This window comes from Embiotoca jacksoni, unplaced genomic scaffold, assembly GCF_022577435.1.
Source record: "Embiotoca jacksoni isolate LCO1_2020_lvr unplaced genomic scaffold, fEmbJac1.0.p SCAF_7, whole genome shotgun sequence".
In the NCBI taxonomy this organism is placed as follows: Eukaryota; Metazoa; Chordata; class Actinopteri; family Embiotocidae; genus Embiotoca; species Embiotoca jacksoni.
The window spans coordinates 7976895-8004640 of record NW_027185425.1 but is presented as its reverse complement, the minus strand read 5'-3'; the positions used below and the strand labels follow the sequence as shown (position 1 = coordinate 8004640).

General features: G+C 43.1%; 1 protein-coding gene across 2 annotated transcripts; it reads left to right on the top strand.

Annotated features, from left to right (window-relative positions):
* pum1 (pumilio RNA-binding family member 1) lies at positions 1-27746 on the top strand. 2 transcript variants are annotated; one of them, XM_069175778.1, is made up of 23 exons: positions 1-107; positions 4422-4594; positions 8688-8810; positions 9797-9865; positions 11323-11425; positions 12380-12573; positions 13087-13259; positions 13379-13643; positions 14400-14493; positions 16013-16111; positions 16249-16391; positions 16682-16820; positions 17035-17169; positions 17551-17850; positions 18016-18258; positions 19527-19797; positions 21559-21688; positions 21880-22014; positions 22770-22907; positions 23607-23732; positions 23939-24060; positions 24612-24804; positions 25908-27746. In XM_069175778.1, the coding sequence occupies exons 2-23, from the start codon at positions 4433-4435 to the stop codon at positions 26037-26039; spliced, it is 3489 nt and encodes a 1162-aa protein (XP_069031879.1). In that variant the 5' UTR covers positions 1-107; positions 4422-4432; the 3' UTR covers positions 26040-27746. The 2 variants fall into 2 exon arrangements, with proteins under 2 accessions (XP_069031879.1, XP_069031878.1); XM_069175777.1 differs by having other exon boundaries at positions 11320-11425.

The following is a 27746-nucleotide window of genomic DNA, read 5'->3' as shown; positions in this document are numbered from 1 at the left end:
GCGCTCCCGCCTGCTCCTCCGTCGAGCCGCCATGTTGTCGGAGTGAAAGCCTGGGGTGTCTGAGAGAAACTGGGGCCGAAATCCGCGACCATCCACCCTCTCCGCCGGTGAGTATCACTCCGTCCGCGGTCGCGGTAGCACGGGACATTAACTTTTCACGCGTCCGTGCGGGTATTGTCGCCGTGGTGACTCCGAGAGAAGCTAAACGGGGGGTGGTGGGGGGGGGTGGTGGTGTGTGTGTTTTTTTTTTTTTTAATTTTTTTTTTTTTTTAAGAGAGGCTGAAGCGGCTGCCTCCCTTTCTGCCGCCTTGCCTCCTTCCCTCCCCGTTGTGTCGGTCTTCCGCTCCAGACAGCTCTCGGGCCTTTGTTAGCATCCGCGTCACGGGGACCTCCGGGGCTACGGGGTTTCGGCAGACAGGTGGAGACCTCCGGGTGTTTAATAATAACAAGGTAATGATGTTCGGGGGCTGCTGCACATTTAAAAAAAAAAACAAAAAAAAAAAACACTGCGCGGAGCCCATGTTTGTCCACCGGGGCTGAACGCTCGTCTCGGGAGGCCGTGTTATTGTTGGTAGACACGGACAGTGAACCCTCCACAACACGCCCGAGGACCTGGCGCGAGTGGACGCGGATGCACGTGAAGGAAACCCCCCTCCACCTCCACCCTCCCCCCTCCAGATAATTGTCACAACACTTTTCACGGATATTCTCCGTCCGTGGTTTCGGTGTGTCACGTCTTGCGAGGAGAGAAATGTCGGTCTGTGTTGAGACACCCTCACGTTATCTCGTCGCTAGCTGCAGGTTGCCTGCTCGTGTTGTCACACCCCTGTCGGTGCCCGGTATGCGGTGGATTGATCCCCCGGTATTGAATGATTTTAACCCAGTTGAGACTATGCAACACAGTGCCGGTTTCCGGGTGCTACGTGTAGCACACCGAGCCGTGTGCGCTCTTCTCTTTTTTTTTTTTTTTTTTTTTTTTTTTTTTTTTTTTTTGGGGGGGGGGCGGGGAGGTGGGTTGATGGCCGTGATTTCCGGGTGTTTCTTCTTGCAAAAGGAATAAAGAGCGAACATTTCCTTGTGACTGAATGAAGAGTGGCAGCAGGAAAACAAAGACGACACTACATATGTCAACGATCAGCTGGCGAGCTGGTTTGTTTTCATCTTTTGGAGACTGTTCAGCCGGTCAGCTCGTGGTTGTTGTTTTTTTTTTTTGTCTTTGTGGAGAGGGGTGTGTGTGTGTTGCACAGCAGAGGAAGCTGCATGCGTTTGAAGATTCATAGTGTCAGACCGTCTCTGGCACAGGTAATTACTGTATGTGGCTCGGTGTAAAAAAGAACCGCTTGTAATTTCCACATGGCCTGTAGGGACACTAATGTGAAACTGCTAATTTTAACAGAGATTAGAGCTTGTTGGATAAGGAGAGGCTGTAAAATGCAAATTATATCCCTCTGAATGCTGAAAACCACCGAGGCTTGTGGTGCCAAATGTTGCTCACGAGCACCAAAACAACGTGGCCTATGCACACCGCATATTTCTTTGGTTTCATCACTGTGCGCTTAATGACAAACTGTGCTTCACTCTTTGCCCAGCTTAAATAACAAGGCCCCCGGTGACCTTTTTAAAAAAATAAAGACCACCGCTTCATCTCTGTGTCTTTGCAAATTAAGTCAGAAACCTCCCCCGGTGCAAGTGTTACGTTTTATGTTATATATTCACGTTTGTGTGAAACTGCTAGCTTGGAATAATGTAGTCTAACACAGAGGCTAATTTATTGTGCTTTATTAATGGTGTTTTCAGTAAATATGCCGTATAAATACAAAATATTAGAGACACCTATAAAGACATTTTTGCTGAAAAGTGAACATTATGATCTTCATGAAGGTACAATTTTACTGCTCCAGTCTTTAATATTAGACAAGTGTACCCAACATAGATACGCGATTATGTTTTTTGATACTGTATCGATTATTCAAAAAAAAAAAAAGTGTTGACTTTTATTCAACAGTTTACGTGCAAAAATTTGAGGCAATCGTTTTGGTCATATTGCATGAAAGTAGTGCTATGATGTAGGAAGTAACGGGGATTGTGAAGAAAGCAAATGCAGATCCCACTGTTATGATTGAATTAAGTTAGATTTTATGCATACGGTGTTATGTTATACTGTGACAGTTTTCCTAAAATCAAATTTAAAAAAAATCTCAGTATATTGCCTCGCTTATAGTATCACAATTTATTGAATCGTAACCCCTGTATCATGATGTGTATTGTTGCCCTGGTAACTGATAACTGAGTGTCTTTCCGAGGCACGATATGTCCGCTGTAACGGTGTGAACCTTTACTATGATTGGTAGCAATGATCCACAGCCATGTTCCTCCCAAATCCATCCTTGCACTGAGTTTCATAACAAACACCTCTGTGCTGATAGAACACCCTGAACCAGAGAAGGGTAACCAACCAGTGACCTGCAGAGGATCTAAGGAAGTGTGTCAAAGTACTATTTAGGGATGGATAATTTGTAGATGTTTGACAAGGGCGAACTTTTATCTTTGTGGTCCGCTTAATTGGAGTTCATACCAGTGTGTTTGGTTTTAGCCGAACAGAGGGGGTCACGTTTACAATATGTCATGTTAATGCAGGTTGGCAGTTAAAAGTCCCACATTTTACACTTCAAGTTTTAGTTTGCAGTCTGGATGTCCATAAGAGGACATAAAAACATCTCGGTATAACTTTACATTTCGTGTCTTCGTCGACTTTCTGGAGCTCTACCGAGAACAGACTGTTCTGTGTTTGTCTTTAATGAGCATTATTTTCAGGGACCCTCTTCTGATCGGCTTGTTCATTTCTGAGTGACGCATGCCAACTACAGGTTTCCTTTCATCGTGTAGTTTGCTAACTTTACGATGCAAAGACTGCTCTGTGTTTTCTCCTGCATCAAAAGGTGGACAGTGGACCCGGTGGATATATTGCATGAGCTTGTGACATTTTTCCGTGGACTAAGCATTTTGAAACTTTCACAGTTATTTTTATAGCACCCAAACCTGCTTTATAATCATAAAAGAAATTAAAATCTGAATTAATTAATTACGGGACCTTCAAATCATCAGACGTGTAGGACGTCGCGTTATCTGTTCGGTGTATCTCTTGATCCCAGCACTCTTGTTCTCAGTATCAGCAATTAGGTAGTTTTATTGGCAGGTTGCCACTTTGCCCCAAGATTGTTAAACGTGTAGTAGTAGTAGTAGTAGTAGTAGTAGTCGTCGTCGTCTGCAACCCACAAACTGTAGCATGTACTTTGGGCCTTCTTTAATGACAACACAGATTCGATGATTGGTATAATCTTTATTCTTTGTAGAATCTATTTCAGAGAAGTGTTGGTTCAACCTTTTATATGTAGTGCTGTTGAATTGTTTTGTGTTACTCTGAGAGGTGTTTCTAATATTTTGTCCAGCCTCACTGATAGGAATTGGGTCGACAAAATATTAGAAACACATTTCTGGTGGGTTTTATTGCATTGCAGTTCTAATTGACAGCGTTAGTCTGATGTTCCAAATAAAATGTCAACTAAGTGTAATTTAACATGCAGGAGTTGATATATTTTTGAATCTGTGATGTGTATGTCAAACGTTGGTAGGCCATTCTTATTCTAAAATCAATGAATGAGTTTTGGCCCCATTTACATGAGATAACACAACGTACTTGTCTCCATGAATTCCTAACGAATTCAGGTATATTTAGATTTATTTTACTCTATGTAAATGTATTTTTAACCTTGGGTGTAAAATATGGATGATAATTAGTCTTTGTTAGGATTTAATTTCTATGAATTTATGCTGATTTAGGTTTAAACCAATTGTCGGCATAAAGTACTCAAATGTTAACTGTGCAAATGTTCATGTGGGATATTGACTTTATTATTCTTGACTCAATGCATCACTGATTAGATTCATGTCGTTACAATAGATGTTTGCATACTTGGTTACCGGTTTATTAGGTACACTTAAACTCGTAGTCAAAACAACAGCGCTGTGCCAAGCTGCTAATTGTTTGTGGGAACTGTTTCGGGGAAGCGTGGACTCAACTTTGTGGTCCTTTTGTAGGCTGTCGGCTGTGGTGGTGTTTAAGTGTACTGCATTATGTTTGTCTTTTTATGTACATGGAGCAGATGTGCTTTTGAACGACAGCCTCCAAAAAAGGTATTGCAATCTTTGTGGTAGATTTTTTATTTTTTTTTGCAAGATTGTTTGTTATTGAACTGCATTATTTTTAGGTAAGTGTACCTGACCCCTGTGCTTACGGTCCACATGCTCGCTGTCCTTAATGAATAACTTTTGTCCCACTGATAAGAGCTTATCAAACAATATTCGGTGTATTGAACTGGTATGCCGTTGCTTGCATGTAACAGATGTATCTCTCCGGACAGGCTGTGGTGGAATGAGCAGTGTGTGTGTGTTGAAGAGGAAAGCAGTGCTCTGGCAGGATTCATTCAGCCCCCACCATAGAAGTACATCTCCCAGCATGCCCGTGGTGCTGAGCAGCGGAGGACATGCCCCTCCAACAGGGCAGACGCCTCAGGCCACACCTCCCAGCCAGCAGGTAACGCCCACCACCCTGACACCTTTACACCTTTCATTCATAAACAGGGGCATCTTAAATAGGGATTCTCCACTTTTGGGGTGGTTGGGTGCGCCGACTCATCCCATTCACTGCCACAGTCAGTTGAGCTATGGTGGCTTTGTGCAAGTGCTTTTTAGTTTACCTGAACTGCTAATGAAACGCCGCAAACTCTGTGATATGCATATCGTATTTCCTCTAGCTTGTTCACACTAAAAGCGTCCCGCTGGTTGTAAAGCTTGTAGTGTGAAGCAGCAACGGTAGGAAATGTTCAATTTACCTCAGCAGGAACTTAATACAGCTGCGATACAACATAGAACAATCCGTAAACAGTAAAATGAAACCGATATGTGAATGTCCAAACAGGGTCCCACAGAGCAAACTAAAATCCAAACAACAGACATTCATGTAGAAGCTACAAAAGAATGTAGAGCTGAACAATGGCCGGGCGATATGGACCATTAGTCATATCCCGATATATTTTGGCTGAGTGGTGACATACGATATATATATATATATATAAATTATAAATATATAAGATATAAATATTTTCTATGAAGTGGGTTGAATATTAATTTGTAAGTCAAAGCTACAAGTGAAATGTCACAAACACTTTTATTAACACTGTGATCAAAATAAAATACAAAGGCAGGGTTTCCTTCTTGATTAAAAAAATATACCGCTGCCAAACATGTAAATGAAAAATCATATGAAGTAAATAGCCTATATTAAAAGAAACGGGTCTTTCTCCGAGATGCTCTGTTAGTTGTTTTCAACATCAAACAGACTGACGTGCTGCAGGAAGTGCATCGTCTCATTTCCAGTTTACGGCTCAGCTGTGTAATTGCTCCCTTTACCCAGATAATTTGCTCCATTCTTCATCACTGCGGTTTATTACCTGCTGTAAATTTAAACATGCGCCAGCTCCACTCACGCACTCGCAGCTCGCTTTGTTTAGGAACTTTCTCGCGGGTCTCACCGTCGTTTACGAGCCGTTCAGATCTGTTAGTTGCTTTAGCTCAACAGTTAGCGGTGACTACTCTTCCTCTCGCTGTCCGGCCCTCTGCTGCTCAGTGTGTCTTGTGTTCAGTTGTTCCTCTGCCTCCTGGAGTTATAATCCAACATGTAACTAATGGAGTTCGTTCGCTGTGATGAAGGCGAGTCTCAGTGAATTGAAAGCATCGTAAAAAAAAACGACACGTGTTTACAACTCTTGAGGAAATGGTTTTTGGCACCTCTATGCCAAAACGTATTAGCATTTCCCATCATGCCTCACTTCTTCCTTTATAACTTTTGAGAGTAAAGCAACCAAATAAATTAGTCTTGATGACGGGTAGACGTTATATTTACTTTTGATAAGACATGCAGTTTTGGAACATTTCAATGAAGACAAATAATGATACATAAAATAGGCTATGACTCAAAACCACAAGTGTCAGAGAAAGGAAGAGATATGGAAACCTATCACTCTACTTACCAACCCTTGGGCTGTAATGCAGCCATTGCTACGTTTAACTCAACGGCACCAGAGGCAGCACGTAATGGCAGCAGTGAAACTTGATATAAATGATATCGTCTTTTTCCATATCTCAGAAAAAACAAATATCCATATATTGTCAAAACTCGATTTATCGCCCAGCCCTAAGCTGAAACCAGAGAGATTTTACCAACATAGATATTTATCTCTATAATCCACTTAAGTTAAGGCACTGAAGACGGGGGAGGAGACCGACATTGGTTGGCCCTGTTACCTAGCAGCATCATGGTTCATGGTATCAGTACAGCGTGTAAACACGGACCACTGGAAAAAAAAACAACCTCCACGAAATATTTCATTGTTCACTCTGTGGCCATTCAGTCTGTGCTGCTGGGCTTTAAGCACCACAGCTCTTATCGTGTTGTTGATATTCTTACATTCTCTCAGCCACCTATCAGTCCCCACCTTTATTCATATTCTTTATACAATATTTAGCAGGAAATTATCAGGCCACATTGACCTTCTTAGTTCTGAGCCTGTTTACCTTGTTTACAGCATCTTATCATGTCGCCCTCATCAAAGAAAGTGCTCCTGCCTGCCAAACAAATGTAACCGTACAAGAAAAAGAAAAATTCCTTGAATAACAATAGGGCCTTCTCGGTGCTCGGGCCCTAACAACCAACTAATGGTTACACTGTTAGTAATAATTGGTGAGTCTGTAAATGTGTATATATCAGCTTTCAAAATAAACAACTGTTAGCAGCTACTGTACATGTTTATTATGTTGCTAATGTTGTTAAGAATGAATTGATGAATTCTTTGTATTCATTTATGTAGTGAAATTACTGAACATTTTACTGCTGTGGCTTCTTAGATGTGAGGATTTAGCAGATTCTTGTTTTATTTAATAGTAAACTTTAATTGTAATTGTATATAATATATATAGATATATATACTGTACTGTATATACTGTGCATTTTATATTTTTTACTGCTATTTTATTGCTTTTCTATTATTCTATTATTATCTTATTGCTTCTGTATGTTGCTGTAGCGAAAAAAATTTCCCCTCGGGGATTAATAAAGTAACTACCTAACCTAAACTGATATTAATTTCCTTTTCTAAACTGTCTGAGACGGACTGAGCAGGTCACTCGGCCTGTCAACTGTCAATATGTATTTTCCGAAAGTTATTCAATACATTTAGAAATAAAACAATTAATAATAATAAAATAAAATAAAAATGTATTGAATGAAAATTGCTAGTTTCAGCGACAGGGAATGTACAGTAATAGTCAACTAGAGGTCCCTCTGTCGTTATCTTCTCCTGACTTGCGGGGCTGCAGCTGTAAAGCAGGATAGCTGTTGGTCATTTCAGACTTGCTGGTAGTTCGTCAGGTTCACCGTGCTGCCAAACATTTCTTATGAAAGTAAAATGTAGTTAGCTGGTGAGGTGAATGGTAGTCTGAAATGGAATCCCCCCCCGCTCTGATATCTCTCTGTGCTTTGAGGGGTCTAAATCTAACGTCTCAACTTCCACAGTGTGTAAAGTGCATTCGTTTTTTTGTTTTTTTTTAGAAAAGGAAACACAAAGTCCCATGATGGTCTGAAGTTATAGTAAATTGTTAAATCTTTCTAACAACTTCAGTATTTTGATGGCTAAACTTGGAATAAAACAATTTAGGCTTTCTGATAAAGTAACAATTTGGTCGGACTGTTATCGCGGTAACGTGTCCTTCTGCATGATTTGCGTGTACAGAAAATGACTAAGCCGGGCTGTTTCCAGTAGATGTTGACTGTTTTCTGTCACGGCAGTGTCTTGTGGGGACTTTTGTGTTTACCCTCAAAATGAGTAAGACAAGAAGTCAACTTAAGCTTTTCTGGTGGGGGAAAAAAAAAATCACTGCTTCTTCTTTGGATGTATTTAAGGAGAAGAGGAGAGGATGTGGCTTTAATTACCTCCGCCTGCTGTGGTGTGTAGTTGATAATGTGTTTTATTATGAAAATGCATATGACAAATTAAGCCTCCCTAATTCTTGGTCATATGGTTGAAAAAGATTTTCGGATTAATTTTTTCAATTAACTGGTAGAAAATGTCTTGGTTATTTCCACAGGAGCTTTATTATGTTTATTTTTAAATATCCTGTAGATGAATTACTCCTCTGTATGAAGGTAGAGACATTGAAGAGCTCGTATTCATCACACATTATCTGTTCAGGGATAAAACTTTAACAAAAGAGAAAACGGATGAATAGTCTTCCTTAAAAGAAGAAATCATTGGATTTTTTTTTTTGTGTGTGTCATAGGTATTCACAAATATCATATATTTCTATTAGTACGCGCGTTTGGCTACGCAGTTGCAGTACAATGGCGGGTGACGCGTACATTCTACACGTATTTGAACGTAGACGTGCTCAAGTCTGTGTATTCGTATTTTCATTACAATCAAGTCTGTAAAACACTTAAATCATTTTACTCCTGTCCATACTTGCATTTCTCCAGTTATCTCAACAAAAAAAAAACCCAACAACATCCTGCTTGTTGCCGTTACCTGTAATTCCAGTGTTGACGTGCACGTGTGTGCTTGTGTTGCTCAAAGGGTGTGGCGGGCGCTGGACGTTCTCAGGATGATGCCATGGTGGACTATTTCTTCCAGCGGCAGCATGGCGAGCAGCCGGGCAAACATCGCTGGCCCACTGGAGACAACATCCATGACAGCCAGGTACGTGTTCGTGTTGCACAAGAGGTAACGTACGATTGCAGTATTGGTATCACGTCACATGGAGCGTTAACTTGTACGAGAATTAACAGAAACGTTTCTGCACAGAAAAACTTGCGTGACCATAAAATCAGGCTTTAGACATTTAAAATAGCAGTGGTGATAACGTGGCATGCCGCAAGGGATAGGTCGTTAAATAATAATTTAAAAAAAAAAATCGAATATTTTATTCAACTGTCTTATCTCCGAAATATTTTTTCCCTTCTGTTTACCAGCGGCAGATAGTAACCTGTTCCACCCGCCAGAAGGCAGCGGGAATGCACATAAAAGCTGTTTGCCGACCACCACTATGCAACAAAACTAAGAATACGTTACGAGCAGGTGTCGGTAAAACGTGTGTAGGACTGTGAGATGAGATGGCACAGTACAAACAGCAGTTGCATTCACAGACGACTGCAGCCGTCAAGCCAGCTAATCACAAGTCTACCACAGCCATGCACTGAGCACACGGTCCATCCACAAATCAACATTCAATGACGAGCTTTGTCACCAGACGTCATAAGTTTGACGTGAGACATGCAGAACAAACAGCAGCCCTCATCTTTAAATGATACTGTAGCTAAAGACATTTTACATTTGTTGACCCCAAGTTTACAGCATGAATGGATGTTTGTGTTTTTGTGCATTTTGGGGGGGGGGGGGGGGGGTCTTTGTAGAAGGGTTGTATAGTTCCCAGTGTGTCTCAAATAGTATTTTGCTCAATAAGCTCATCCCTAGGGGGCTCTGCTGCTGGGAACAAAGTGCAGATTTTAATTGATACCAATTTAAACAGTCTGTTGAGTCATTAAAACTTTAGATTTGGTTTCGTTAATGTCGGCGGCAAATCATTTCTGAAGGTAATTACTAATTAAGGTAGGTAATTAAAGTTGAGTATAACATTGGTTGAGTATGAGAGGAATAACGTGTGTCGCTGGGCTTCCTGTCTGCAGGTGCGGTCCATGGATGAGCTGAACCATGACTTCCAGGCTCTGGCTCTGGAGGGACGCGCTATGGGAGAGGTGAGACATGACACTTTCTGATCACATGTTGTGAAAATGGTGATGGATGTGACTGTGTGCATTCAATACCGCCGTTGATAATGGAGCATTTGGGTTGTGGTTACTCGTATCACAACAGTTTTGATTTTCTAAATTTAGATTAAACTGGTTTTGAAGAGATCTGATTCAGCATGTCAACACTTGACATTGAAATAGCTGCCCTCTATTTTGTAGCTTGGGCATCTGGCTGACTAGGCACATGACGGATTATCCAAAGAGAGTCAAATTTGAACAACAGGAAATCCAAGAAAACAGAAATGGATTGGCTGCTGGGTGGAAGACCTTTGAGCCAGAGGTAGTGTTAAGTTGGCGTTGTTTTTCCAGAATGAAAAGCTCTGCAAGACGAGGAGACCTTTTAAATTTAAGCTGGTTGTTTTGGCTGTTGGTATTTATTTGGTATTTGCACCCTGTAAGTCTGTTATTGTAGGTTCAGTGCTTACAGTTTGTTTTGGCTTGTTCATAGTGCTGAATTTTGTGTTTTGCTGCAATGGACTGTAACATACTGGTTAATGGCTGACAAAATTCTATTATATTACATTACATTTTTAATTTTCATCTAAAAGTGGAAAACCACCAGCTGGGCGACTGTGGTTCAGATGGTAGAGCGGGTTGCCCACTAATTGGAAGGTTGGTGGTTCAATCCCCGGTTCCTCCTGTCCACATGCCTAAGTGTCCTTGGGCAAGACGCTGAACCCCAAGTTCCTCGCAATGGCGTACCATCGGTATGTGAATGGATCCCTGATGGCGAGCCCTTTGCATGGCAGCTCAGCCTCATTAGTGTGTGAATGGGTGAAAGGAAAATGGTGCAAAAAGCACTTTGAGACCGCTCGGGTGATAAAGCGCAATACAAGTGCAGACTCTTTACTATTTACTTGACACAGATTTTCATTTTTCAAGTTACCACGCAATTAAGAGTTTATTTCCCTTGTTGCCACACAATAGTTTTTTTGAAGGAAAGTTTTTACAGTGAAAGAATTGTCATAGGGTGAAGAGAGTACATGGAGATAAACAAACGAGGTAATGATAAGGTGCCAGAATCTCATTAGAGTCCAAACTCTTGTTAAAACTGCTGAGCTAATGATGCAAACTAATGATATTCTTCCGCACTAGCTTCAATTGCCATATTGTGTTATTCTGTTTTGAAATCACTCGTCCAGTTCGAGGCCTGTGCTCGTTTGTTTGGGTGCAGTCAGCAGTGAAAGTGCTTCCTCCAAATAAAAGCAAAAAAATCTCAAGATCATTGCATTAACAAGTTTAGAGGACCTTTCTGCTCAGATGGCCAGTTATATGATCATACCAATTATGTTTACGTTTATTTTTAATTTTTCATGTTATTCCATCAGTGTCTGTGCAATCTGAGTAACCTTTCCTTTTTTCCACCTGTTTCTTCTCACTATCGCCCTGTGTCACTGTAGCAGCTGCTAACTGGTAAGAAGTTCTGGGAGTCAGATGACTCCGGGAAGGATGGACCAAAAGGGATCTTCCTGGACCAGTGGAGGGACAGTGCCTGGGGTGCCTCAGGTATATACCCGTCTGGGATACGTTTGTAATACAGTGGCAGGCAGGTAGGACGCCAGCATAAATGCAGGAATCTCGTGAAACAAGCTGGTTTTTGCGCGCAAACACATCAAGAAACCACCAGAACAATCATTGTCTGGTGTTGGAAAATATATATTTAGATTCCTGACAGAATCAAAAGCTGATGCCAGGGTGAAATCACTCTTATGTTCCCCCCCACATCATTATGGGATGTGAGATTCCTGCTGTATCAGATCAACACATTGTAGTTATTTCTGTAGACATGATGACAAACAAAATATCCGTGCATTTCAGAGGCAGTCTTGATACCACTTGTGTTCTGCTCAGTGCAGAGGAGCAAGTGATATGAAAGAGCTGATTTGTAGAGTGAAATGCTGCTTTACATCAAATGAAGCATTTTACAGCATGTTGTTAACATTTTCAATGAACGGTTGTGGCATTTGTCCACTTTGCTAATGGTTCATAGCTTAACATCATAAACAACATCTAATGAATAATAAGCAAATATATAGACAGTAAGAAGCATTACAAAAATATGATAACTACTGAAAGAAGTCAGACGAATTTGTCTGATGAGGAATTCCAGTGAAATCAATGTTTGAAGATCCAATAACCAATCTTCACATCATTCAGAGTAGTTCATGATGTCCCCAGGTAGTTGGTCTCCCGGTGTCCCCCTCAGTGTGCAGACCGTTGCAGTAAACTGGGGATGATAAAATTGGCAACATTAACAGCTAAATATGCGCCGACTGCTCTGTGATCATTTAGATGTTTTAAATAGGTAAAATAAAATAAAAAATAAAAAATGCAACGGTAATAGTTAATAATGCTGGTGAGTTGGAAGCTGTCAGTTTATACCTGATCAGTTTGTGGGACAAATGTATCGTTCCCTTGTGCACAAATGTTATTTAACAGTCTCTGTTCCTATTGCGACAGATCACTCGGTGTCTCAGCCGATTATGGTGTCCCGTCGGCCAGGGCAGGGTTTCCATAGCGGAGGGGAAGTTGGGGTGGGCTCGGTGATGTCACCGCGGTCTGAGAGCGGAGGGCTGGGAGTTAGCATGGTCGAGTATGTTCTGTCCTCCTCACCGGCTGACAAACTGGATTCCTGCCTCCGAAAAGGACCCTATGTAAGTCTTAACTGTCCATCAGTGATATCACGGTCTCACTTTTATTCCTCCCGACATCCATGTTTTTCCTAATCATCATAATTATACCTTTTTGTGTAACTACTACTACGACAAACCCAAGCTGTCCTTCTCTCCCACTGTTTGTCCTCTGTCAACTATTCAAGAGACCTTGTTGTCTCTCACACTGTCCACATCAGTCTGTCCTTTCTACTCCTCAGCTTTGTGTGTGTGTGTGTGTGTGTGTGTGTGTGTGTGTGTGTGTGTGTGTGTGTGTGTGTGTGTGTGTGTGTGTGTGTACGTGTGTACACACGCTTGCAAATAGGGTCTGGTCTCTTTTTAAATTTCACATATATATGTCTGCAAGCGTGTGTGTCCATGCCTGGACCTGCAAGTGGGTCACATGATAAGTGTGTGCGTGTGCGCGCGTGTGTGTGTGTATCTTCTATCACTGTCATGAGTGTTTCTGTCTTTTATTGTATCAGATATATTTCTTGTGCTATCTCCATCATGCAGGGGCAGAGGGACGGAGAGGTGGAGGAGGAGAAGAGGGAGAAGCCAAAGACGACGTTTGAGGGAGAGAAACTAAAAGAGTTAACAGAAGGTGAATCTGACGTCATCTGCGACGTCATCAACCCTAATGGGCTGCCCGTACAGAACGGCCTCGACGTCGACGTCAAAGAGTTTGGGTAGGACTCGTTATGACACAAGGACACACACTCAGACCTCGTTGGAGAAATGGCCATGTTACTCGACAGACACCTTTTCAGATGTAAACTGAACCGCTGCTTCTTTGTCGTCCCTGCAGTCGTCCCCCAGGCAACATGCCGGCCCCTGGCCCTGAGAGTGACTTGCTGGGAGGTCCTGGCGGTGTAGGGGCCGAGGGCTTGACACCCCTGGGAGGAGGTGGAGGCCCCAAACCTCCTGAGGACTTCTCTGGTGTGGAACAAGGTGGCGTTACCATGGACCCCATGGAATCGGTGATGGAGCCGCTTCAGTTTGACTACAACTCTCAGATGCCCATGGACTCTGCACCCACTGTGGGCTTATTTGATTACACCAACCAGCAGCAGGTAAGGACTACAGAGCAGCCTTGTTCATTTGACATTAATTCTCGAAGGCTGTGGTTCAGGCTGTCAGTCAAAGTCTGTTTATTTTAACAACCAATCAGAATCTGATCATCTGATTGGAAGTGATCTGATCTGTGTGTCTGGGTGGTGATCCTTATTTTCAATTGTATTCACATTGTTTGCTGCAGTGATGATATTGTGTAAATAACCCAAAATGAAGGGTAATGAAATGGGATTTTTTTTTTTTTTTTTTTTTTTTTTTTTTTACCATATGGTGATCAGGAGCTGCAGTACAAGTTTGAAAAAAAAAAAAAAAAGAGAGAGGGAGACAGCATCAGAGAAGGAGGAAGCGCTGCTTATTTCATGCAGTTTCCACTTCCAGTATTGTGGGACAATCAGGAGTGTGGTCCTCACCAACTGATTCTGGCATCCTCTGCCACCAAACTCACATGTTTCCTGTACATATTGTGTACATGTGAACTTAACGCTGTGTTAAAAGTGACCCAAAAAAAAATCCACCTAAATCGGATCAGAGAAATCAGAACCAATTGTATTTACCAAAAGGTGATTTGAATCATATTTCAGAAAACATCAGTGTGATTTGAAACGGGTTTTTAAAAGTTTGATTTTTAGTTGCTCAGACTTGCTACATATGATCAGATTCCAATCAGATCTGCACATAAATCAGCTTCTGACTGACAGTTTGAACAAAGCCTAAGAAACGCTGCTCTGATTCACCTGTTCTTGTGCTGTTTGCAGCTGTTTCAGAGAAACAACGCCCTCGCAGTGCAGCAGTTAACAGCAGCCCAGCAACAGCAGTACGCATTGGCAGCCGCACAGCAGCCTCACATCGGTAAGTGTGTGTGTGTGTGTGTGTGTGTGTGTGTGTGTGTACAGGGACATATGCACAGAGGACCTAAACATCAAAATTTCATCTGTTATCTGTCATCTGTTTGATTTCGTGTATTTTCTCTGTCATTGTGCTCCTGACTGGAACAAATTTTAAGTTGTTTTTCTTTCTGTTTCCACTGGTCTTATATTTGTTGTTTTTTTCCCTCATTCCTATCACTTTATAACACTTAACTTGAGCAGTGATGGGAATGCTGTGAATCACCTCATAAGACCACATCCTGCTGTACAACAGAATAGAAAGTGCAGCCATGCGGGTCCACTCAATAAAACAAAACAAAACAAAAGACACTTTACCTGAAAAGTGTGACCAAAAGAACAAGTTAAGCTGGATTTATGATCTGTTTTGAAATATGGATCGCATCTCTCTCACCCTCCATCAATGGCTAAGGGGTGTCTGTTTTGCTAATTCTCTGTAACTTTACAAAACGTATGATGTGACATTCACCCCCTCTTCATGCCGTGATTGTCTCTTTTTCCTTTGTTACTCAACGCTTTATGGCACTTCTCAGCTAAACCCAGCACTATCAATGTCTCCATGGAGGGATTGGCTGAAAATATGCGCTGTTGGTGGCTTTTAAACGATATCACGTCTCCCTCCACCTTTTCACCACGCTCCAGTGTGGCTGTCCAGAACGATTATAAACACATTTGATTTTCGTTGTGGTCACAGCGCGTCTTAAGAAATAGATCCGAGATGCTAAAACCCTGCCCAAACACCCATAAGTCCCATAACATGTTATTTGTAGGAATTTAATATACAGTAGAATAACGGAGACAATGTGGGTGCTGCAATTTGTTGTTTTTCATTATAAACAATGGAACACAGAGTAGCTGCAAAGTGTCACAGTTCACAGAAAGAGTATCCAAGTGTACGATAGAATGTAAAAGCAAACGTTAACTCGACACAAAAAGGATCCAGACACAAAAATGAAACGGGGAAAACCGAACACAAGGTGCAGGCTGAGTCAAAGGTACAGGTGAGACATGAACTGGTTACTGAATGTTGGCGAACAGAGGCACTGGGAATCACGGAACAATATGACGAGAGTAGTGTTGACTTGAACGTACACTGTATGTGCTGAAGAGGCTGATCGGCAGAGCGGAAACAGAGGAGCGGAGGAGATGAAGTGATGCAGCAGGAGGGAAAGCAGGACAGCTGGGAGTCAACAAAATGAATAATAGAAAAGAAAGGCAGACAATACAAACCATGACAACGTGTTGCAGTCCAATGGTTACCAATTAACGTGGGGTTAATATGTCTTCGTTTTACTCGGAGGCAAGTCATGTTTAAGAAGCAAAAAAAAAAATGTCTTCAGGAAACGCAGTGGTCAGGCACCAAAAGGTTTACTAGTATCAGCTCTCGCAGTTATGGAAATGCTGAGTGTCGCTCAAGCGGTTATCATCTGTTGAAGCTTCGTTTCAATCCCTTGGTTCACCTCTTCCCTTCACGTGTTTTCCAGGTCTGGCTCCAGCATTTGTGCCCAATCCTTACATCATCAGTGCTGCACCACCAGGCACAGACCCCTACGCAGCAGGACTAGCAGCAGCCGCTACACTCGGTGAGACGTGCTTGTTTTAGACACTCCCTCAGCTCAATTTAGACGCTGTTGAATGGCTAAACAATTTTCCACAGTTGATCACATCCATACACAGTTGTCTTATCTCATGACTATTATGTGTATCCGTTTGCGTCTAGGTCCTGCAGTGATGCCCCCCCAGTACTATGGTGTGACCCCCTGGGGGGTCTATCCTGCCAACCTTTTCCAGCAGCAGGCTGCTGCAGCCAACAACTCGGCCAATCAGCAGGCAGCAGGCCAGGGCCAGCAGAACCAACAGCAGGTCAGTCGGCTGCCCGCCAATAAACGGACACACTGATTGCCACTTGCTCAAGCTGTTTCTGTTGGAGCAATTCTTATGAGCCACTTGAAATGTGCATGCGTTCTTACTGGTGCTCTGTTTGATTTTAATTGACAGAAAACATCTTGCATAGATTATAGGACAAACGACAGGAAATGTTATATCTGCTTTTCGGAAGATTTTGTTTGATGATGTAATTTTCAAGCACAACTTTGTATGAATTTGCATATTGATTGTGGCAATGAAATTGTTGATTTTATTACTCTGTTAAGGTGATGCGTGCTGGAGGAAACCAGCGACCTTTAACCCCCAGCCAAGGTCAGCAGGGTCAGCAGAACGACCAGCTCGTTGCAGCAGCAGCGGTCAACTCGGCCCTCGCCTTTGGACAGGGGCTAGCAGCAGGAGTCCCTGGTGAGTACAAGACTCAGCAGATTAGTTGTATTACTTTGGAAACAGTCCCACTGAACCCAATTACATTTACAGTGTAATAGTTACAGCACTATTTTGCAGATATCGTAGTAGTGAGTATTCAAACACGGGTGAAGAAGACCATCTCTTAGCTAGATAAAAGAAACAGTATATTATTTTCCCTCTGAAGGTTCTTTTGTTGCTGTCTCTTTGTCAGGGTACCCAGTCTTGGCACCTGCAGCCTACTACGACCAGACAGGGGCCCTGGTGGTCAACACTGGAGCCAGGAGCGGCCCTGTCCGCCTCATGGCCCCTGCGTCTGTCATCATATCTCCCTCCGCGGCACAAGCAGGTAATGGAGTGATTCACATTAAGCACGTGATCAGAAGCCTGGTCTGTCGGTTTTTCACTGTTTGCAAAAGGACAAAGAAGACTGTCATGCACACAAAACAACAGATTACACATTATGGCCTTTAAGAACATGCTCTGAATGTCCCATTCAACCAGAGCGTGTAATTACAAGATTATGAGGCTGTACTTTCAAGTCTGGGGTTAGTTTTGTATCAGGAGTTCCCATGAGTCAGCGTTGTTTTGTATCAAGGAAATCTGGATTTACGTCAATATTGGAGTTACAGTGAAGTGTTGCTGGGGGAGTAAAACAAAACACACTGAACTATCTTGATTTCACTGGTAGTCATTTTACCGTACTTCCTCCTCCTGTCTTCTCCTCCAGTTGCAGCAGCAGCGGCCTCTGCAGGTGGTGCCAATGGCGGTCTCGGCGGCGGGGCTAACGGTCCGTTCCGTGCCATGACGTCCCAGCAGCCTCAGCAGCAGGGTGGCCCCGGCGGCGCTCTGGGAGGAAGCTCCTTCTACGGCTCCTCGTCCCTCAGCTCCTCCTCCCAGAGTTCCTCCCTTTTCTCTCAAGGCTCTGGCCAGCCCGGACCAGGGTCTGCCTCTTTGGGCTTCAGCCAGCCCACCTCATCCTCACTTGGTGCCACTCTTGGGGCCACGCTGGGGGGCTTTGGCACTGCAGGTAGGAATACGCCCTTTCCACACGGTGTAGGTTTTATTATATAAATGGCTTGCAATTTAGTTTAGCTGTGAGTACTCAAACAAAAAAAAACAAAAAAACAGTTGATAAATATTTCACAATTCATGCAGATACCATGATCAAATTCACATCTTTGTCTCTCTCTAGTGGCCAACTCGAGTGGTGGCAGCGGCTCCAGGCGGGACTCCCTGACAGGCAACAGTGAGCTGTACAAACGCACACCCTCCAGCCTCACCCCGATTGGCCACGGAGGCTTCTATAACGGCAACTTGGGCTTCAGTCCATCCCCTGGTCCCGTGGGCATGCCCCTACCGAACCAGGGGCCCTCCCACTCACTGACACCCCCACCCTCCCTGTCTAATCACAGCTCCTCATCCAACCTCAATCTCGGTAAGCCTCTTTCTTTGATTGGACTAATTGATTAACCTGAACGCTCGGTGGTGTTTTAAGCCTCATTAATGCCTCCAAAAAAAGTGGGTTTGATGATTCGTTACGATTGTGGCTCTAGTGTGTAGGAACATTTTTATGCAAACCTGTTTTATAATCTTATATCCCGAAAATGTAATAATTACCTATATTATGTCGTAGAAGATGTGTGTAATTGATATCGAAACACTTAAAAAGATGTTATAATTAAAATATTAAATGAGTCTTAACTTCACTGAAAATCAGCTACTGTTCACTTAACAAGATTTCCTTCAGTGTTTTGCATGATTGACAGTTGACAGAGTGAAGTGTAATAAAAACAGTCAACTCGATGACAATCAAACTGACAACACAGTTGAGGCCTTGTTATGGCTGTGATTACCTAGCTTTGGCCTTTTTCATGTGTCATACTACAAATACGAACTTCAGTAAATGTCATCTTTTGAAGGAAGGAAACTTTTGTTCGCACTGATATCCTCAACTACACCGTGTACATACTCAAGTGGGATATTTATATTCTGTACAGTGTTGGGTTTGAATCATTCTCCTCCGTCGTCCACCACAGTTTTATGTGCGTTTAATTTAAAAGAACACAGTTCAGACTCAATGTCACGAACACTTATACAACATTACTGCAGTTATAGAGTCCAATAAACCTGCAACAATACTACAGAGAAGCTCATCACTTTCCAGTGCTGCTGTATCAGGTGTCTCCATGTTTCCTTTGAGATAATACTTCCCAGTGTTGATTAATTTAACAAGGATATTAGTATTATTTTTTTTATTGGTAGATTTTCTCTTTATTTCACCATCGTATTTTAGGCAGTGCTGCCATCCAGTGTTGTGATTCTGTGTTGAAATGTAATTTTTATCATGTTTTCTGAAAGGTTGATACTGCAGTGTCATCAATATAGAAAAAAAAACCTCAGTCTTACCCCATGCAAGAATTCCTTGCGGCTGTACATGGTGACAAAGACAAGTTTAACAAAATTGTCTGCAAGTATGACTTGTTTTTGCCACTCTAGTACATGTATTTATATATGATCGTCTATACGGGAGGAAAATGTATCCCGTTCTGTTTATATTAATAAATATAAGCAAAGATGTGGTTTTATTCTAATAGTTTTTGGTTCAGTCATGTCATTTGTACAGAATTTAATATAATCATGTAGCTTGTCTTGGGTCTGGTGATGATTAGACTGTGACGATCCCTATTCTGTCTGACCCCGCAGGAGGCTTGACCAACGGCAGTGGGCGTTTCATCTCTGCAGCTCCAGGAGCGGAGGCCAAGTACCGCAGTGCCGCCAGCTCAGGCTCCTCCCTTTTTTCGCCCAGCAGCCAGCTGTTCCCGTCATCGCGACTACGCTACGGCATGTCGGACGTGATGCCGTCAGGTCGGAGCCGCCTGCTGGAGGACTTCAGGAACAACCGCTACCCCAACCTGCAGCTCCGAGACATCGCTGGCCACATCATGGAGTTCAGCCAGGACCAGCACGGCAGCAGGTACACATGAGCAACTCACTCCAGTCTTAAGATATCGCATAAAGAACTTATGGACGAGCAGTACCCTGCAGCCTGTCCTGCTTTTATTACAGAGCCTTTCACACCGAATCAGTGCCCATTACAATACTGTCAACTATCAAAATGACTGCTGAAGGCTCCAATACATGGCGATAGCAGACATCCAGCAGGTTAACTAGATATCACGCAGTACTAATAAAATTTGGTTTGCAGTCTGTGTCGCACTGTACAGTTCAGGTGTATCACATTATAGAAAGAATGGCTGTTAAATTGAAGCGATAGAAAATACACGGAAAAATAAAACAAAAGGCCAAATAGAGCCTTGTCTAATGATTACATGACTTGAAATATACTACATTTATTTAATTGTTTTTGGTGGGTAATTGTGACAATTTTTTTGGCCATTTTGTAGACCAGTTCTCTTAAGTCCAGCTGTAATTAAAAAAAAAAAAGCCTTCATTTGTCAGTTATAAAAATTGTTGCAGATTTATTTTGTGCTAATCAACCCATCAATTCATTGACTAATACTTTGATCTCTAGACGTGTCATCAACTTGCATCATCCGTCTGCATCACTTTGTTCTGGAAATGTGACAGAAAATATGAGCTTCGTCCGTAGCAGCGGTGCTTTGTTTGTCGACGTCGGCTGGTTGAGTCGCCAAATCTTAAAATCCGGTATTAGAGGATGTGTCGCACATTGTGGATTTGTAACAACTAGATTTGGTTGATAAGCCTTTCTCTCACAACTAATCATTGATCAAGTCAGGGACGGACCAAAAAGCATGAACCGTATCGGGGTATTAAGGTCGTGCTCAGCTGAGTTCAGATCAAAGTTGTTGTTTTTTTATGTTCACTGGGTTAAGGGAAGAGGCTGGATTTGCTGATATTTCAAGGTGAAAAGCTTCAGCATATTCCTGTTTGTGTCTGTTCCTCAGTGACGAGACTAGACTGCCATATTTCAGGTTCATCCTCAGTTTATGCTGGTAGAAACCCTGAAGAGGTATAAGGGTGTAAACACAAGAAATGTGACGCGTATGTTTTCCATCACGGCCTCTTTTGACAAACCGTGTTACTTTGATGGTCTGAGTCTGTATCTCCAAGTGTTTTTTGTTGAGAAGTGACCGAACGGCGTCATCGAACTGCCGCCATCTCTGCCCCGTTCGGTGATGCAATCCAGGGACGGGCTAATTTGAGGGCAGGGGGCCCCGCAGACCATGCTGGGGTCCTGTGGTTTCTGGGTGTGTTGGGGCAACACAGCCTTCTCCATTGAAATGATCTATTAATACTAGCGAGGCGTCCAGTCTGCACATTCCAGACGTTTTCTCTCCTCAGTCTCTTCAACATCGCTCTCCCCTTTTTTTATCTCTGCCTTCGCCTGGCATCCATCACTTCGCCTCACAGGCTGCTCGATTCCTTCAACTCCCTCTTTGTGCTTTCTCCACACCCTGAAATTCATCTCCTTCTGTTTGTCTGTTCCCTCAGGTTAAAGATACAGGAACTGCTCTCTGCCACACTTTATTGCTCCGTCGCTCTCTCCGTTTTCAATTTCATCCAAACTTTGTAAATCCCCTTCATTTACTCAGTGGATTTTAGTCGAGCCGTCTGCGTACGTTCTCATGAGGCTTTTCTGCGTTGCAAAAGCAAACGAAAGCGAAGAAAACAAAAGAACAAAAGATACCTGTCGAACTTAATGTGGTAGACATCTGTGGGCAATTTAATTCTTATCCTCTTTTGTCTTTTAAAGGTTTATCCAGTTGAAATTGGAGCGCGCAAGTTCAGCGGAGCGCCAGCTTGTCTTCAGCGAGATACTACAGGCAGCCTACCAGCTCATGGTGGACGTCTTTGGAAATTATGTGATCCAGAAGTTCTTCGAGGTGTGTATGAGCTGCGGGTGAATATCACACCGAAGTGTGTGCGTGATTTGAGGCGCCAAGATTGAATTCAGGGGGAAATCTCATTCTGAAGAACCGCACTCTTTTTCCTTGTTGTGCCTTGTAGCCATTGTATCGTGTCTTGTCATATGGATTAAAAGGAGTAACCGCCTTGTTTTGTGTTTCGCTTGTAGTTTGGCAGCCTGGACCAGAAGCTGGCTCTGGCGGAGAGGATCCGAGGGCACGTGCTGTCTCTGGCCCTGCAGATGTACGGCTGCAGGGTGATTCAGAAAGCTCTGGAGTTCATCCCCTCAGATCAGCAGGTCATTGTAAGTACACTCGTACCTGCTTGACTGTGTGAGCGTGTAAACGAGGGGAAAAGGACCGCAGCTTTGCACTCAAACGACCTGAATTAAACCTATCCTGTCATAACCCTGCTGCGATTTGGTTTTTGCTGAAAGGGAAAAAAAAAGAAGCTTGGTATTCTTGTGTTCTACTTGCAAAGCATAACTGGTACCCATGTGCTCATAATTCAGTCGTGAACGAGAGTGCTTTCCTCATAGATCATAACTATTTATACAAAGGAATGCTGCATCGATGAAGAGGTGCGCTCCTCGTGCTGAAGTAGCATTTTTCATCTATATTATGGGTTTTATGTTGGAGCTGCCTCATGTAACAGCAGGTTCCTTTCTCGCTCTGTATCATCGACAATGAATGAGGCTAATCACACCTCAGTTCAGATGCAAATGTGGAACCGCAGGAGTTAAGATGAATCTAGATGAACATGAATAGGAAATGATATTGCTTAAATTGAACGTTTTTAGTAAAGGAAAGGTGTGTGTGTGTGTGTGTGTGCGCACACATCCATCTCTCCTTAATGAGTCCCAGTACATTTCTCCAGGGCGTCTGTTAACAGCCCGGTGTTATTTGTTGGGCTGTGAGCCACGGTGAAAAATGAAGGAGAGTTTTCAAAATGCCTTCAAGCAACATTTGATTGCTCACAAACAATTACATGTCCCTCTGCACATTTTGCCCCCTCCCTTCCTCCTCCTCCTCCTCCTCCTTTTCGTCCTCGTCCCTGCAGAGTGAGATGGTGCGGGAGCTGGACGGCCATGTGTTGAAGTGTGTGAAGGACCAGAACGGTAACCACGTGGTGCAGAAGTGTATCGAATGTGTCCAGCCTCACGCGCTGCACTTCATCATCGATGCCTTTAAGGGACAGGTGGGTCCCGTCGGTGCGCGCACACAAAATATTTCCACATTCAATCACCGGAGCCTGCCGGTGCTTGGCTGACATCCACACACAACCCCCCACACACACACACACAACCCCCCACACGCACACGCACACTCACTGTAGCCGCCTTGAGGCACCGAGCATATTGTCACCGTCAATGTACAAAGACACACACACGCGCTCTGTCCTTTTCAGGGACAGAGTAAGTTGCCTTGGCAACAGAAACCTCAGCCCAGTGGCAACAGCCATCTTCTACCCACCAGCTAAATGTTACATTACCATAAAGTGTGAAAGAGATTTAGTGTGTTCATGCATTTTGTTAAGTACACATGAAATGGTGTCTGGTTTTAAACTTCAGTCAGGATGCTCTGACAGTAAAACTCACTGATGTGTGAGTATTTTTTGCTTCATGTGTATTTGCATGTCGTGCAACTGCATGTTTTCTACCCGGCGCCTCCAATTTGTTTGTGGTGCTGAAAGCATGTCAGGAATTTGCTTCCGCCCTCCCTGCAAGGATAGATTGGGTAGGTGAGAGCACGCCTCTGATAAGTGCAGCACTGTACAAGGTACTTTCTGCACCACAGTTGTGAGCAAAGGCACATTTAGTGCCATGTCACTGAGCTTGTCTTGGCGTGTGCTTTTGTGTGGAACAGCTAACAATGTATAATTACACGTGTCTCTCAGGTCTTCGCCCTCTCTACTCACCCTTATGGCTGCCGAGTCATCCAGCGCATTCTTGAACACTGCCTTCCTGAACAGACGCTGCCTATACTAGAGGAGCTCCATCAACACACGGAGCAGCTGGTGCAGGTAACACACAAACAACTCTCTGGCTGCTGTTTGCCTTTTACCACCATTTATGTTGTTGAGGATGATGACGCCTCGTGTTGGCTCAAACAGCGCTCCTCCCAAAGCCTCCAGATTTTTGAAGTTGGCCGTGTTTGATGTGACGTCGGCGGCACCAGCTGTCCTCCTCACGTTTTTGTTAATGTGTCTCTGTGTTTGTTTTTATTTAGGACCAGTATGGCAACTATGTGATCCAGCACGTTTTGGAGCACGGCCGAGCTGAGGATAAGAGCAAAATAGTGGCTGAGATCAGAGGCAACGTACTGGGACTCAGCCAGCACAAGTTTGCCAGGTAAATTCCAGGAGAAAAAAAAACAACAACGTTCTCAGCTTTCACAGTATCTCTTCTTCTCCTTTCAGAAAGGTTTTCCTTTTGTTCTCCCCAATTGCTGCCAGATCTGGAGCTCTTTTTATTCTCATGTTTCACTATCATGGCATGCGGGATGTTATGTTGTCCTGCCGGCGCATGTTACTCTGTAGAAACATTCCTCTTAATACAACCACACAGTGTAGAAACTTACTACAGTCAACACGGGTAGCCATATCAACTACATGATCTGAATGTTTCTTGGCGCTTCTTTCTGAATACCCCAACAAACATGAAAAAGGCATGTTGCTAATTAAAGAGCTAATTATCAAAACTAGGAGGAAGCAAGAAAACGTTTTCTCGTGAACAAGATAAATTGATGTTGAGTGCCTTGTTGAATACATTCGCTTATTCATTTTTAAATCTGTTGACATTTCTGATGACAAACTACTCGTCTTGTTCTTCTGTCATGAAGATCGGGTGCCTGTTGTTGAACTCCGTTTAACGCTCCCCTCCCTCGGTCCTCTTTCCTCCAGTAATGTGGTGGAGAAGTGTGTGACCCACGCGTCTCGGGCAGAGCGGGCGGTGCTGATAGATGAAGTGTGCAGCCTGACTGAGGGCCCCCACAGTGCCTTATACACCATGATGAAGGACCAGTACGCCAACTATGTGGTGCAGAAGATGATCGACGTGGCTGAACCCACGCAGCGCAAAATCGTAATGCATAAGGTCGGTGGAGGGGTGAGGTACATTTTGAATGTGTCCCATCAAAACGGACGTGGGTCCAAACCCTTCAAATCTCATGCGTACTGGAATTACTTCCAGGCTTGGTTGTATTATCTCTTGCACTATATGGCACAGTGCTACTGGATGTACATGATTTCGCTTCGGTTCGCCAAATTCTTTATTTTTAAAAGAAGTGATTTATTGTCTCGACAACATAACGTCAGCTTGATACGGTCTGAATCCGACTCCTCGGTCACTGATTTTGTCAAGCAGAATGAGAGAATTAAAATAAAAGAAGGGGGGAAAAAAAAAAAAAAGATTTCAATGTCCGACACGGTTGAGCTGCAAAGTGTCGCCTTTTCTAGCAGATGGAAATGCGTTCTTTAATTTTGAGACGGTAGCCTTATGTTGTGATTATCCAGCCTTTTTGGGGCTATTGCATGATGAGATCAGTGACTTTTGGTTTCATAAAAAAAAAAAAAAAAAAACTGCAGTGGGAAAGTGGTACTTTAGATATTTGGTTTGGTAGATGATCTGAAAAGTTTTGGAACCTCTGATCTTCATAAATCACATTGATCTAATGTTGATTTGTCAAGCAATGATCAAAACCCATCAAGCATATAGAAAAAACACGAAGCTCAGTGATTTAGATTTTTTATTTTTTATTTTGACTCATTAACAGAAATAAATTTGTGGTAAATAAATTGCAGTTTAAAAACGGGCAATTTCTTGTCAGATTTCAAATTTATCAATTTTGTTTGAAATGATCAGCTGTTTCAGCTGTCAAACGTAGAACTTTAAAATAAAACTGAGGATATCAGTAGGCAAAAATGTCTGTCTCTTATCAACCCAGCCTCCTCATTATCCTTCACATCAATTGATCGTACTCTGGTCACTGGGTCAATGGTTTCCCAGGCAACGGCACAGAGGCTGACTTAAGTACAAATAAATGGGTGTTGATGTTTGATGTTGCCAAAAAAAGAAAGACGTTTGTTCTTCCGCTGTGCGACGTCTCCACAATTGAAGGGAAAAATGCCAAACAGAGTTGCTGTTCATGGTGTTGGTATCCAGTCTGACTCTGTGGGTGTGTTTGTCCCCCGTCACAGATCCGGCCCCACATCTCCACCCTGAGGAAGTACACGTATGGAAAACACATCCTGGCCAAGCTGGAGAAGTACTACTTGAAGAACGGCGTTGACCTGGGTCCTCTCTGTGGCCCTCCTAACGGCATCATGTAAACTACCCCCCACACCCCACCCTCACCCCCACCCACCATGAAATCATGTCTCCCACCTGACCTGCCCTGCCCCTCCCTCCCTCCCCACACCCTTCAGCTCACCTTCCTTATGTCATGTCTATCTGCCCCACCCTGCTGTCCCCGTCTGACCCTTCAGAAGACGTCGTGCCCAATCATCCCCCCCCCCTCCAAATCCTACTCATTGAGGAAGCGGAGTTACCCCGTACCACTGTTTCCATGACAACTCTTCGGGAGGAGCCTGTTGCTACAGGCAGCCTTAGTTTTTGTCCTTTTCTTCTTCTTTTTTTTTTTTTTGTCACCCTTCCCCCCACCCAAGCCCAGGCCCGCTGAACTGGGGGAGGGAGGGAAGGAGGGCAGGGGGTGGAGATAGAGCGGAGACCCGATCCACTCGGCGCTTCACCCCCCCTCTATAATGTTCCTTTCATTTCCTTCTTCTCATCTTTTCTGACAAACTCAAAACATCATTTCACTTTTTGCTACTGCTGCACACACACAATCCTAGTGTCCCCTCCTCCGCCCGTCCTAGCTATTTACCACTATGGGATGGAAGGAGTATTTAATTTGTCGGACGTCGCAGAATCATAGACGAACACACACACACACACACACACACACGCCATCAGCTAACCAGCAGACAGATCATTTAGCATGGGAGATTCGTTTTCTGGTCTTGCTTCTATAAATATAACGTGTATACTTGGTGTAGACCTTTGCATATATATATAAATATATATATAAAACTTTGTAGTTTTTCTGGTTTTTGATGTTGAATCTGTATCTATAATGTATCCTAGTAGTGACCACATACTTCTGACTGTATAATTGTACATTTGTAAACCCTTGTAATGTAAAAGTGCTTTACCACCCTTTTTGGTATGAGAAGAAAAAAAGAAAAAAAAAAAGCTCACTGAAGAAAAAAAAAAAAAAAAAAAAAAACAACCCCTGTGCATTTCAGTGTATATTCTCACTTCCTTGGTTGTGACATATGAGTTGTTGTATATTGTAAATTGTAATATCAAATTTTTGTTTTGAAAAGCCCTTTCTATACAGCGTAGTACTTGTACAAAGATTCGCCACGCTTGGTTTTATCTTTATCTTGTCACTGCTTAACTTAAAACGTCGATCTCCCACTGACTACCAATTGGACACGTTCTGTTAGACTTAGTGGTGTCTTCTGGTTTATGTTCAAGGTTTTTTTTTTTGTTTGACTTTTTGACCTTTTTTTAAAGATCTTTTTATAGGAATGCTTTACCCAATGAAATGTGTCATGTGTATGGGTATACCGGCTGGGTGGGAGAAATAACTTTTACTCATTTAAACCCCCCCCCCCCCCTCCCCCAAACCCTTCAATTACCCATGACTCTTTTCACGGGTTTAACCCCGTGGATTGTACAGAGGAGATTCTTGTGTTTTTTGGCATTTCTCTAGTGCTGTAAGTGCTGTATCATACTGTCTATGTCCTTTTGGGTGAGAGAGGCAGCCCGCCACAGCGCGGTGTACATTTGGAGCAGCCTTGTGTATATTTACTACGAGCACACCTGTAACCATATGTGTATAGTTAACAGAACCTGTGTATGCTTATTGCCTGGGCAACTATTTTTTGTAACTCCTGTTGTAGATTGTCTCTAAACAATTGTGTGATCTTTATTTTGAAACCAAACTGAACAAAAAAACTCTGAAAATTGAA

What these genes read in the sequence shown, in the direction of transcription:
- pum1 (XM_069175777.1), top strand. Translation starts at nt 4,433, where the DNA reads ATGAGCAGTGTGTGTGTGTTGAAGAGGAAAGCAGTGCTCTGGCAGGAT. An exon ending in AGCAGCAGCCGCTACACTCG is followed by an intron (nt 16,112 to 16,248) that starts GTGAGACGTGCT and finishes GTTTGCGTCTAG; the next exon opens with GTCCTGCAGTGATGCCCCCC. An exon ending in CTCATCCAACCTCAATCTCG is followed by an intron (nt 18,259 to 19,526) that starts GTAAGCCTCTTT and finishes CTGACCCCGCAG; the next exon opens with GAGGCTTGACCAACGGCAGT.